The sequence below is a fragment of the Puntigrus tetrazona genome, chromosome 7, assembly GCF_018831695.1.
Source record: "Puntigrus tetrazona isolate hp1 chromosome 7, ASM1883169v1, whole genome shotgun sequence".
Taxonomy (NCBI): domain Eukaryota; kingdom Metazoa; phylum Chordata; class Actinopteri; order Cypriniformes; family Cyprinidae; genus Puntigrus; species Puntigrus tetrazona.
The window spans coordinates 22,613,528-22,628,171 of NC_056705.1; the positions used below are offsets into that span (position 1 = coordinate 22,613,528).

The following is a 14,644-nucleotide window of genomic DNA, read 5'->3' on the forward strand; positions in this document are numbered from 1 at the left end:
TGTGTCAGCGTTGCAAGGTTCTTTAGTTTTGGGAGAAAGAATTTAAAGCACATGCAGATATCATAAAAGATTTAAATGAGTAGTTGTTAAAGCAACCATCATCTCATTTAGTCGTATTTAAACTTATTTAATCACATTATTTCGTAATTATTGTGTGGCTGCATCAGTGAAACAATAACAAGCTTCTCTAAAGAAGTTGTTTAGGATAGCCTATGTGTCGCATTTCTGCTCACAGTTGTATTTATATATTAAACATGCAACACAATAATGATTTAAAAAAAAAAAAACAATGTTAATAATACAGAGGGCGTTTAAATATGATCAGAATTTGGTTTACATGCTTCAAGATGTAGTCATGGGATTGGTTACACGAGTCAAGCCACCTTGTTAACTAAAAAAAGTACTTGCATTATTATGCATCTGTTAGCACAAACAGCTTTCTGAAATAGTAGTACTTGACTATTTTATTTTGGCCACTAGGTGGCAGGCGAACACGGCGGTTCTTCTCCTCGGTTTCAGCCGTCTGCTTCACGAGCGCGCTCTGGTTTGTAGCTCTGCTTCCCCACCCTCTTCCCCTCTCTCTCGCTTTCTCTCTCTCCCTCCCTCCCTCTCTCTTACATTAGAGCTTCCCATCTTTCGCTCGCATCGCACTCGCTTTGACAGTGTTAAATGAAAGCGCTCATCATGGCAGTTTTGGCGCACCTGTACCCAGCCGTGTTTTTGGCTTGCGCGTGGATGTCACTGTTCGGACCGATTTCATGTCACACCGGCGTTATAAACCAGAGAAACGCACGGGACCGAGAGCTTGACAGCCGCGGTGGGCATGTCACTGGCAGGGACGAAGCGCTTATCGCGGCGCACAGCCGCGGAGGTTACAGCGGGGACCCCGGCGGACCCCGAGTCCGGAGGGCATCGGCTCCGGAAAAAGTCTCTCTACTCAGCAGCTCTTTCGTTCTTAAAGGGGATGCCACCCACAACCAGGCAATGGTCCATTGGACGGGGGAAAATAGCAGCGTGAGTACCCCCTTCCCCCGTTCTCTGATGTGTTTGTCCCGAAAAGTCCTAAGATTGAACGCCGAGTTGCTTACGATTTCAGGTGGAGAAACAGGTAATGAAGCATCATGAGCAGAAAGGCGGGTGTTTGGACTGCAGGCACACGCATAACGACCAGCATTCATCATCGCGCAAAACGCATCTGCCGTGCATCGAGAGGCATAGGTTCAGTGTTTACCAAACCATCCTCTTTGTAACGTGAGCCAGAATGACAGCCGATGCCGAAACGCACCTACGCACCTGCACGCGCCTAGAAAACAGAAGTTCACCGCGAGTGCTTGTTAGTATACGGCCGGCTCGCGCAGCATCTAAAGTTTCGCCGTGTTTGCTCGCCGAATCGTACAAGCGACGCAACGTGATACAGTTATTATAAGAGCGACCGAAGGAGCGCGAGCGGCTCGGATGCGCTCCGAACAAACGCGCGCTTGTCTGCGTGATGGTAGCCTAGTTCGGTGAATTGTATCTGGAGGAGACATCTCTCATTTACAAATCTGCCAAAACAACTCATGAGCCGTTTACACAAAAACGCGAGCGCCCTGAATAAAACCTACTCTTTTTTTTTTATTAGCCTGTCTGTCGAAGTGTGAAGCGCTTTCGAGTCACGCTTCTGTAGTCGGTTTCGTTCGCATTAAACTATTGTCAAAAAGTTTAAGAATGAAAAGCTATCATTGCTCACATCGTTCATAATTCGTTTAATGTAGAAACCTGGCCTCGTATGTATTCGGCTGACATGCAGTGAGAGCGTAAAGAGGTGGATGGCGTAGGCCTAGTTTTATGTTTTAAATCAATTTGACGAAAATTGTTTTGATGCTTGTAATCTCTGCCTACTCTGAGCATAATTTAAGACACTCCTTTGAAACTCTACAGCGTATACTAGAAGAGTTACACGTGCATTTTTAGAAGGCAAATGTGAGAAGCAGGAGACAATTCCTCATTTTGACTAATTGATCTGTAGGCTATAAAAATAAATATAGACTATAAAAATAAATATTACAGGGGTGCCATTTGTCATTCTTTTAATTTTCTTATAACTAATAATTGTAATGCGTTTTCACTGAAAGTTTTTACCTTTGAAATCGACTTCCAATTTCTGCAATGAAGCGTTTTTCCTCTTAACCGCATCCGTTCTGCTTCTCCGAAGAATCTAGAAAAATGCAAACAAAAAAAAGTAATTTTCAGGAGCACTGAATTGGCATTCGTTTTGTTCGTGTTATAAATGTAAGTGTTTGTGTGAACTGTGGTCTTTCTTGCTTCTTTTAATTACTTAACGTCAGAAGTAGCTGTGTGAATTATGCAAGTCCTGGCTGCTATGTCAGATGTTCTGCAGCGAGCAGAGACCTCAGTTGAGCCGAGCTACCAGACCAGTGTTTTGCTGTTAACTGAAAATAAAAACATTAAAAACTTCTTTATGTGAAATAAAAACTACAAAAAAATAACCTTAAACAATTAAAATAAAACGGGAAAAGGAAAAAATAAGATAAAAATGTAAAATATGAACCACATTATATAATTTATAGCATAATAACACTGCAACCGACAGACGCACAGTAGACAGAATAAATACACGGAGGTCAACCAGCTAAGTTCATTCGTCAGGTTTGCTGACAGACTGCATTAGGATTTGACCAAAAACATTCTTGAAGATTTCTGCCTCTTATTCCATGTCAACTCCAAATTTCCATTCACAACAGGCTTACTTTGGCATGTAGAGATTGTTCAAAATAGACCGACCACAGTGCCATGTGGGAAAGATGACACCAGAAGGGACTGACAACATGTTACAAGCGTTCATATTGTGAGAGCGTGGGAATGTGAGACTCTTTATAGGATAGTCTTCTTGAAACTGTCTTTGACCTGTGACATAACAACAGCAGAAATCGGTTGTAATTAGTTTTGCATAAATTCACAGTACTGACCTATATTAAAGTAACGCAAGCCAGTCCAGCACAGCTGTGTGTACAGGTTTTAATTATTTATCCTATCATCTGCTGTTGTAATAGGAGCATGAAGAATCCATGTTCGATATCGGTTTAATTAAATGAGCAAATAAGAGGGAGAAAGATATACGCATGTATAAACATAATGGGCATTTCTGTTAGCCCAACCTTTGAAGAGAAACAAGTACTTCCTGAGCTTTGGGTGATGTGCAGAATAGACTCATAACAAAGAAAGGGCAATCAGTCATTATTTCAGCACATAGACTCTTAGTCTTGGAGAACGATACTAGACTCCTGACTTAATTCCAGCATCTGAACGGTTGCTCTTTGTGTTTTCCGTTCTACCTCTTTTGTTCTGCCTCACTTTCTCTGGGGAGTGCGACCATCTTGATTCATTTATTTTGCCCTCCTGCACTTCTGACGACAAATCTCTTTTCTGTAAATATGAGGAGATATAGTCATCTATCTGGTATTTAGCAGCAGTCTCTGCTGTTGTTTGTGTTTGCAGCGTTGTCAGGAACCATCCATCTGTTTGCCTGCTGATAGCTGTGTTTAGTTAAGACAGAGAGAGAGCAGGGAAAAATGACACAGAAAACTAAGATACTGCATTTGAGAAACTCTATATATACAGAAAGACAGACAGTATTGATATTTAGGATGGAGGCAGATAGAAAAGGAGTCCAAGGAAGCAACGGTAGAAAAATGTTTTACAGTCTCATTTAGCTCAGAATGGGTGCATGTTGCTTTCATGCTATTAGCAAATCTGATAAAATGAAAGACACATGGCTCATTGACATTTCCAAGGCAGTCCAGAGACGCCACCACCATGTGCGCTTCTCCCCTGAGTCATCATTTTCTTGTTTTTCAAAGCCAGTAACTTTTCCAATTGTAAAATTTTAGGGGGGATCCGCAATAAATTCCAGATTACAAATAATCTCACATATAGCATGAGAGAGATAAACTTTTATACGCCAGATGATTTAGAAATGTAGCTCCCTAAAACCGATCAAATACTCGTCTTATAAATCTTATGTGGCGCTGTTTCAATTTTTTTTTATTTTTTAAATATTATTTTTATTATTTGAATTTGTTTTAAATGCCATGCATGTTTTATAGAGTAGATTATCTACACATATAAAAAACAAACACAAAACATAATTTTCATCAGTTCATCAAATGATGTGTTCAAGTGCAAAAGATGGATGAAGTGGTAGGTGAAATTTTGTGATGCTTTGCGTGTAAATTTGGAGTAGAGTATGAAAACAAATTGTTATTAAGATACATAGCATGTCTGCAATTTCTCTGTCTTTGTCACGTCCTCCTGAAGGCTAGCTTCATGAAATAGGCACTCATTCATGGTTCATATGCTTAATAGACAGTTAATCTGGCCCCTCCTATTGCATGGGCAAAATTGTTAGCACATGTCTTGTCTGTCTGAATCAATATTCCCTAGTTGTTTCTGAATGTTTCTGTTTTGCAATGAGTCAGATTTGGCTTGCAAACATGTGGCAGAGTGGACAAAAGTGTTTTCCATCCACATTTTTAAAAGCCTTTCCAAATCCAGTTTTCCAATTCCAATCTTCTTTCAAATATCAGTACTAATTACTGGCATGCCATTGGTGGTTTTGCTCTTTTCAGCACAGAGACTTTAGTTTCTCTACTTCTATTAGCCCAACTTATTAGAGGCTTACTTGTGGTTCCTTTTCCTTGTGCTCCCAATGAGGATTTCTTCCTTTGTTTCCTGGGAGACCTCATCAGAATCTGGAGGGACAGCTCTGGCGGAGGGTTCATGTGCAGCATGCAGAATGTGGTTCATTCATTGGCTTTGCGTTTGTCACATTGCTCCTCTAGTGGTGTTTTTGAAGGACTAGTTAGCCGGAATTAAAAATGTTGACACAATTTACTCACCTCATCTACTCATCAGAGTAGAGAGATTTATGCTAAAAGCAGGATTAGGCTGATACTCTGAATCTCTGAAAACTGATGCATAAGGTAAGAAATAAACGGCCTAAGATCATGATTATTATAGGGCATTATATAATTCTGGACTCTTAGATCAACATCTGTGTTTGACACATACAATGTCAAGGTTTTCGTGTAGAAACATGACAAATTTAATGTTTTGAAAATAAGTCGAGCATTAAGTGTAATTCTGTATTAAAGGCAATACATTGTCATCTTTCAATTGATGGGTTTATACGTTAGATTTGCTTTGCTTTGTACGGATTTAAAGGATTTACAATACCATCAAATAAAAGCAAACTTAATCAACGTCATGATTGATATCAGTTTCATTTGATGAGCAGATAAAAAGAAGAAATAAGATTCAAGTGTTTTGATGAGAAATGTGACGCATAGAATGTACATCAGGTGCTTTTATACTCACCAACGGGCTTCAGCGTGCACACGATAAACAGACCCACTGAATAACTACAATTCTGTATTCACTGCAATATGCTTTCATTCAGAAATGTATGCATATACACTTCTCAGCATTATTATTTTGAACTGTTCTAAAAAGTTCTGAACTGTGCTGATTAACAAACAACTAAAATATGCAATAGTATATTTTTCAAATTTAACCGTCTCCTCAGAATATCTTATTAAGAAGCACAAAAGTAGACCATTTGATGCATGCACTGCAGGTCGAGCCCAAGTCTGAAGTTATGTGATAACTAAACATTGCGTGTGAAACAGACTGAAATTTAAGCCATCGTTTACTGATAATCTACACTAGACGAGAGCTCTCAAATCCTCCTTGTATGTAAAGCAGCTCAGACATTCTGTCTATGATCTCCTTTCATATTTCACAGAAGAAAGGAAACGGCATTGGGGATTGGAGCAGTGCAGGGTGAGAAAGCGATGAAAAAAGCTTTCATTTTTGGGAGAACTATTCCTTTAATAAATCTCACTACTGTGGACTGAATAAACCTACAGCTGTGAATGACACTAGTTGTTGTTGTCAGATGTGTTCATCAGTCTAGATCTGTATCACTACCGGCTTTGACCGAGAATTCCTCCTGTTTCTGCCAGGTCATATGAACCTGAGGGAATTCACGTCTGTAGATTTTAGTCGTTTCATCATCACGCCGTACAGTGTATGAGTCCACAGATGAATACAGAGAGAAAATAGTACGGTGGGTGAGAACTAAATGAGCTTGGAACACAGAAGTGATGCCTCACTGATAAGCTTGTGAGAGAGTCAAATTGTGTTGAGAATGTTCCTCAGAGCCATGAAACAACAGTTGATTACCTCATCTATCTACTGTCCATATGTGTTAATGACATACAAATTAATAAGACCATCAGCCTTTTCTTTTCAGCTATCGCACAAAAAAAGATAACAAATGATAGCCGTTGCTTTGAGATGGCCACAGCTGATATTAGCATAGCTGTGTGGCACAGGAAAACTTCACATACAGAGATTTAAAGAAACACAGAGAACTGTTATACTGGTTGGCCTGATGGTAACATGTTTTTTTTTAAAGTTGTGATGTCTAAAATAGGTAAAAGTTCACATTTGTTTGGCTATAGCAATACAATTATCCTCTGCTAGTTCTGCATATTTTGCCATAAATCTCTTTTTTTATTATAAAGTTAGAAATTAAACAAAGATTAATGGAGTAGTGTACTCCAGCATGCTCTACACTCTCCATCACTGGGGCCCCAGTGAGAGCTTTTGTACCTTTATTTCTGAGCGTGTAGGTTCTTTTTGCTTAAGGTTGGACGAACAGTTAGGTGGGATTACAGGGCAGCTTGAGAAAGCTTGAGAGTTATAAAAACTGCTTGTTGAATACGATTTCTGGTATTCTGTAAAATATTAATTCAGTGATGTTGAACAAGTTATATCAGAAAAAAATACACGTCTAGTAAACAGAAAAGTTTAGAGCCAAGGACATTTTTTTGTCAGCTGCAGTGGCAGTTCATCATTTCTTTTTCCATTTGTTCCTTGCATGGACAGTTTGTGCTTTAATAGAGGTGTGAGAATTCAAAAGTGGTGTGTTGCTTTAGTCAGAAAGCATGTTGATAGAGCTCAGTCAAGCTGACATCTGCCACACCATTGTTCTAATAGCACAGCTTTATCTGTATAGGCTGCAGCGAACTACTGGTAATAAGACATCTTTATTGCTTTAGTCTCTTAAACCCTAAATGGACCATGTACGGAAAATTACAGTGAGAATGAAATAATTGGTCTGATGTTACTGAAGCATGTTTTCAGTGTTAGAGTGGATCTGTTTCATGATGAATCCTGTATACTTTCCTCTCTGTTTCTCTCTCTCTTAATCAGCGTGACTGTGCCTTAATGAAGTCTGTACCTAGTGCCTAATGACTCTCTGTCCTCTTCTCTCTAACCTTCAGCTCACACACACACGCACATATAAAGGATGATGTCTTTCATATGTAATTTTCAGCAGGACTGACAAGTACCATGATGAAGGCTCTATGAGCTCTATCAATTTTAATTACAGAGGCACTCAGATAGTTATTGAGATCGTTCAGGTCAGCCAGGATGGCAATAAAAATTCACCCATGGGATGTCAGTCACTATATACACCTCATATTTTTTAATCTTGGTCATTTTAAATAGTAATATAAATTGAATATTGACTGCATGCTTGATTTATTGCCTACTGTATATGCAATGGGAGTATTGTAAAGAACTATGCATGAATACCAAACTGATCCCCCAAAGGACACCAAAACACAATTTTTGCACCTTTTTCTATTCTTATGTTCTCTTAACCTCATGTTCAGGTTTCCAGTGCAATATTCTAGCTGTTATGTAATAACTGGAAGGAGATTTTGCTTTCACATTTTTTTTTGGGAGCAAAAACCGTCATGATTGAGACTTTTGGTAATTTGACATTGAACCTCGTTTTTAATGCACATTTTTGCTGAAAAAAGTATGCTGTCAGAAAGACATTTGTAGAAAAATTGATAATATCCTGCAGAAAATTACATTTCTGTTAAGTTTCCAGATATTTGCTTCAACTCTAAAAATGCAATGCAATATGTAATTTAACATACAGTTAAAACCATTGTAAAATCATTACAGACTTCATCTAGGGTGTAGATGTTTACCAGTTAGTTTTTTTCAATTATTGAGGTTGCGATTAATTGTGTCAGGATTCTGATAATGTATTCAGTCACCTTCATTTAAAAACTTTCAAAACTTTTCAACTCCCATGATGCATTGGTCACACTCTCAGATTATTTACCCTCTTTTGAAGGACAAACAGTATCTCTGTGCAAGATTCGATGAGTATATAGAGTTTTAAGGCTTTTGCAATTAGCATAAGCTAAATGGAATCATTTAGTTGTTATTGTCTGCCTACGGGGTACAGTTATGTAATTAGAGCTATAATCATAACCATCATTATGATGTCCATTATCATCTGACTGTTATAACTTAAGCTAAACTTGAGAAATATTTACCTCACAAATATCTTGATGATACTAAACTGTAACTATATTATTTATAATATAAATATAAAGGATTCTTACAAATGTTTTAATTTCTTATCAAGCTGTGCGTACGTAAATATTTCAATTTTTTATGTGCTATTGTATATTTTGTCACGTTTCCAAATGTACAAATAACTGTGAATATTAATAAGTATCCCAAAACTGAATAGTAACACTTTATTTTACGTTTACACCTATTAGTTTCTTCTACTTTTATTCTACATCCCTAATCCTACCCAATACCTAAACGTAACAAGTACCTTACTAACTATTAATAAGCAGCAAATTACTACTATAGGGAAAAGTCATAGTTTTACCCATTCTGAAGTGTAACCCTGTGAATATTTTCAAAGATCTTGCAAATCTGGGTAAATCCAATTTTTTTTTTCACTCTATCAACCTGGTCTCTTTAGCAATCTTATTAACTTTGTTTTCAGGAGGTCTGGTGAACCCTAACTGCTGTAAAATTGTGTAGAAGCCAGCCAATCAGATTAGAGCTTGTTAGATCGAGAAAATGCCGGCCAGTTGTTGTGTGTAATATAAAACGGTCATGAACAAACTGTGGGTGTGCCGTCTGAAGCGGAGATGATACATTTGAATTGTTATGAACGCTAGCATGGACTGCCATGCAGATAAAGGTTTGTTTTCTGGCACAAGAATGAAGATTATTATCATTCTGTTTTCGCTGTTACACTTTTCAGAACTCACCCTGGAAAACCTATTCAGCTCTCTGTGAGATTAATGAATTTAATATACAGGCAGAGTATATCCAAGCATTGTAAACCTCTAATAGTAAATGTATTTTGTCAAACAGTGTAGTTCATTCTTCTCTGATGTGTGTGTTTGTGTGTATATGAGAGGTGCTATATTGTGATGTGTGTGGGTGTCTTGTACATAGATAGATTACATATGACTGCAGACTTACCGAAATGTTTTTTCCACAGCACGAAGCAGGTCTGTTATTAGTTCCTATAAACAGATGCTAATGTAAAGAAAAAGTTGATTCGTTATAATGAATAATTCCTTTATTTTTTTCCACTATACTAAAATCTATTCTCCTGTGTTATAGCTTTGAACATTTTAATTTAAGATCTAATATATTGTATTTTGCAGACTCATGTGGGGTTTTGTATTACAGGGAAAAAAAAGACTTTTCCTATGAGTATGGGATTGACTTTGATATGCTCAATGTATCCGGTTGTTCATCATACTGAGTGTGTTACACAGAATAGGATAGTGGCAAAAATACCCGTGACCAGCTGCTTGCACAGAGAGGTCAAGACCTCGGAACACACACACGCACACACACACACACACACACACACACACACCGTTGTGCCATATAGCACTATGCGCCATAATATCACAGCCATATGGTTCTCAAGTCTTGATGTTGTCTGTTGAAATGTGCTGTCATATGTGTGTCTTTGCACATTTAGCTGTTACCATTGAATGTTGTTAAAAGTTAAATATAGTTTCCCACAGATTTAATTGTTTGTGTGTATGTAAGAATCTGATGGACTATATGAGTCACTCTCTCTGTCTGCCTGTGAATCCCATAGTCCTGCCCCCTCAAATCCACCAAACACAGCTTCACTCCATATCCTCCATATATAAGCCTGCTATTTCTGTCTGTCCTTTATGGAGACTTGTTTTTGCTATAGAATAAAAAAATAAAAAAAGATAATTGGAACTTTTCATATACAGTTTTGACTTATTTCACAACCAGGACTTTTTCAATGAGATTTAAATGTATAATTGCAAGATATACACTCCTTGTGTTTTACATTTTCTATTCTGTGGTAGAAACAGACATCCATAGTCTTTAGTGCATGTGCACTATAGATGCTATGGATGTATTAGAGGTTAATATGTTACTTAGTTACTACTAATAAATGGCTAATATTGTAGTAATACTCATGCTAATAAGCAACTAGGTAAGAAACCCTAAAATTGTTACCATATAAATATATATATATATATATATATATATATATATATATATATATATATATATATATATATATATATATATATATATATATATAGATATAGATATATATAGATATAGATATAGATGGAGAGAGAGAGAGCGAAGTGGGGGTACTTTAGAACTGCTCTCTCTTTTTTCCTTTGTCTGCCTTTTGGTTTGAATTCAGTGCTTGCTTCCCCCGGATTTGTAAAACCCAGCTCAGATTGAGTATGACTGAAGAGGGAGGCTTTTGGGTTTGGTTGTATAATCTCTTGTCTTGATCAGTTGTTGGGTTGTGGTAAAGAGGGCTGCTTGTCACAGATCCACTGCCTCTCTCTCTTTTCTCTACAGCAGACCCATTTATATATAGCTACAACGCACAGAGCTGACAGGGAATATGACATGGGTAATTCAATCAATGGAAAAGAAGGACAAGATTCTCTCTCTCGGACTTTCTCTCCCTTGAGGGGGTTTTCCTGTTACAGCTGTGCTTAGTTTGCTTAGTGAAAATTTTGAGATCTGTATTTTCCGCTCTGGTTAAATTTGACCAGAGTCAAATCTAAATGCTAACCTTAAATGAGGTTTGTGCAAAAGTATGTATTTTCAGAATCGTTGTGTTGCCTAATCGACTATTTATTCTAAGGAATACTCAGATCTGAATTTTTTAGGAAGGGCTCTGTGAAAGGCACATTTTATGCTAGACAGACTGCAACGGAATGGAATAAAATTGGGATAATGAATGGAATCATTTTGGTACTTTGAAACAGCATCTTACAAATGCAACTCTGATGGCACAAGACGGTCACGAATGATGTAAATTGGGACAAAGTTTCCACAGATGTCTGTCTGTTTATATGAATGTAGTGGTGCAACTTGAATATAAAGATGCTGTTTTTCGGAGTTTTAAAAAACTCTGCCACTTACAATGCAGAATGTAAGAATAAAATTGATCTTCTAGTTTAAAACCTATTTAAAATAATGTCTAAAGTAGGCATAGTTATGATCTTGCATGTGTATGGCTGCCGCAGCAGTGCTTTAGAGATTAAGCATCAATTTTAAACTCTTAGAATATTGCTAGTTTTCTGAGAATTTTGTATTTATTTTTGTATTTTCTGTGTTTTTTAAGCTTTTAGATATTATGAAAACATTTGATGTATATTTTGCATATTTTATGTGTGATATGTCAGGTGTGCATTGTTTTGTCATTGGGAAATGCATTGATTTTAAGGATGCACTATAGCATAAAACTATCGTTTTGTATTGCATTAGAACAACACTACATAATGCTGAGCAATCGCTGACTCAGTCTCGAAGATAATGATAATGAGTAATGATTTCACCTTTAAAACTTATCAGCCCCGGCATTTAGCCTTTTGCAAGTTTCAAATACAAGGATTGTATAAACAAACATTTCATGTTATTATTACATTGGAGCTTAGGAGCTGATCTTTATGATTTGTGTGAGTTTAAAACTGACAGGGCTGGTTATCTGGCTTTAGTTTGGTGTCTTGCGTGCTTTTCCGCTCATATTTTAGAGATTAGCCTTCTTTGATACTTCAGACAGTGAAATGTAGATCAGCATCAGCAAAGGGAGATGCACAAAGAACTGTGCTTGTCTGATAATGAAATGTTGCAGAATAACCTGGGAGAGGGTTATTGTGTGGCCCGCAGCAGGTCCTCTGTAATGTTATATTTCTGTTCAGACCTCGGTTATGGAGATATGTGAGTGTGCAATAAACTGATGACTTATTTGAAAGAGACAGAAAGGAAACACTTGCTAAACTTGCAATGGATTGATCATCCATTGATAGTGCTTTGATGCAACCTGTGTTGTTAAAAGCGCTATATAAATAAAAATGGTTGATTGATTAATTGATTGATTGATTGATCATGTTATAACTAATAAATGGTGACTGTCAGTGGAATCATAAAAACACTATATAAAAATATTTACTGTATATATATATATATATATATATATATATATATATAGCTTAGTCCCAGACTAAAATACATGCCTGAGCTGTTTCAACTGAAGAAAGCTTGTACTGATCTCGAGATACACACCAGTTTCTTTTACTTAATCATAACTTAATGAAGCAAAACAATAATAAAAAAGGATAAAAATGGGTAGTTTAATTTAGATTCTGACTTAATATTAGTTGTAAATTATGAATTTATTATATAATTATAAATAATGTTCATAATGCCTATTATAATATATACATTATAATATATACAAATATATATGTATATATATGTGCATAATTATTATTAAAATACTGTTTTTGTTTATATAAATAAATAAAAATATTTTTTTATTTTAGCAAAAAGCTAAATGACATCTTATAGGAACTGTACTACAGAATCAACCATACCATAGAGAAGCTTAAAATAGCTACATACAGAAAAGAGTCAGGAATCAAGAATCATGCTCTCCTGTGTGTGTGTCTGTGTGTGTGTGTGTGTGTGTGTGTGTGTGTGTGTGCACGCTCTGTCTGCTCAAGGCTCCTTTCTGTCCTCGTCTAGTAGAAGCTGGACAAAGGCCCTCAGCTTTCTATATTGTTGTCTTCGCTTGACTGATTCCCCCTGCAGCAGCACGGGGAGACATTTTTTCTCCTTCTTTTAGCTTGTTCTTTTTGACTGTTTGTTTCTCTTTTTCGATCTCTTTCTTATATTTATTCCAGTGAATCAATGCCTTTTATGCTAAATTGGTTTGTTTCAGTGAATTCTACTCAATTCTCCATTTGTCCATATTTTCCTGTTCTCCAGGCTTTTATATTTTAGGCACTGGTGTCTTGTGTTCTTACTGAATCTTGACCTCAGTCATTCTCTGGGCTGAACAAATGACTGAAACGTCCTCTTTCCCTGGAGCCATTCTATTTTTCATTCTCATTCACGCGCAGACACACACATTCTTCCTCCACTTTCCCCATTTCTCATTTTTTTCTGCCTTTTTCTCTTTCTTATTTTCTTTTCAACTCCCTCTCTCCATTTCGTTACAACGGTCTGGGGAGAACCACAAAAATCCTGAAAGATTCTTCCTCTTATTTTATTCCTCTAGGCTGTGGAATTTACAGAAAATCTCTCTCTGTGTTGCTGCACCGCATTGGCTATAATCTCCTTTCAATCTTCCTCTTCTCTTTCTCCACCCTGATCCCATGATCACGGTGATGTTCCAAGTCTTAAGTGGAGCTGAGTGCTCGTGTAATCAAATTCCCCCTGGTTTACCACATCGCTGCGGTTACAGTCAGATGTACGAGCCCGTGACCCGTGACCCCACCTTGGATTTGGGACAAAGCCAATCACAAAGCTGGGTCACCCATAGGCCATTACATCTCTCACAAAATTTCAGCTCTGACCTTCTCTGCTCCTCTAAGAAGAGAAGTGACTTCTGTTCTGTTAGAAATAAGTGTGAACATGCTGTGCGTATTTGTATGTTTGTAATGAATAATTTATATTAAATTAAATTTTAACCTTTTAACTCAGCCTATGGTCAAAACCAGTTAGAAATTCTCCCCAACATTTGTATTCATTTGATGCACTGGAAGAGCTAGCCTTAGGATTGTGGACCGTTTTATAGCACATTCTCAGTCCCAGCAGGTGGAAAGGAGTGGAAACTGATTGATGAAGTAGAACATTGTAATCAATGAGCGGTGTTGGAAGGTTCAGCTGTGTACTAGTCAGTTTTTGTACCTTTGTGCAAGCAGTTTGGACTCTTTCCTTTTTTGTACTTCTGTGTTTAGTTGGTAGTTAATTCATTAGTTAAGTTTGACTTTTTAATAACCTTATTGTCACAGTTGCTTTTGCCTGTTCATGGATTACTAATATGATTTGTGATTTGAACTTGGTGTGTGGATTCAATATATATGTGTTCAGCACATTATTAGTTCACTGTTAATTTTATCAAACAGCAAAATTGTTGTCAATTCTTTTTTTACACATTTGCCTATGTATTTCAATAATAACCCACTTCCACATTTGCAGAAATTACTAGATATTTTGTTTCCAACGAATCAGTTACCGCAGCACAGAAGCCCCTGCAAACAAATCTTTTTCGCTGGCCCATTCAAGTAACTTCTTCCATTCCCATCCAGAGCAAATGTTTTATATGGACACATTTTGATCTTTCCTTGAAATAAAAGATTTAAAAAGCTTTTGAGAATTAGGTGAATGTTCTGACTTTCATCACATCCCAATTAGTATGTGTATTGTA

At 37.0% G+C, this 14,644-nt stretch overlaps 1 protein-coding gene across 3 annotated transcripts in view; it reads left to right on the top strand.

Annotated features, from left to right (window-relative positions):
* The first annotated feature begins 635 nt into the window (after positions 1–635).
* Positions 636–14,644, top strand: part of sorcs2 (sortilin-related VPS10 domain containing receptor 2) — a 132,670-nt gene continuing 118,661 nt past the window's right edge. For all 3 annotated transcript variants that reach the window (XM_043245594.1, XM_043245595.1, XM_043245596.1), the window contains exon 1: positions 636–1,014. In XM_043245594.1, coding sequence (XP_043101529.1) covers positions 670–1,014 — 345 coding nt within the window. In that variant the 5' untranslated portion in view covers positions 636–669. The remainder of the gene's footprint in view (positions 1,015–14,644) is intronic.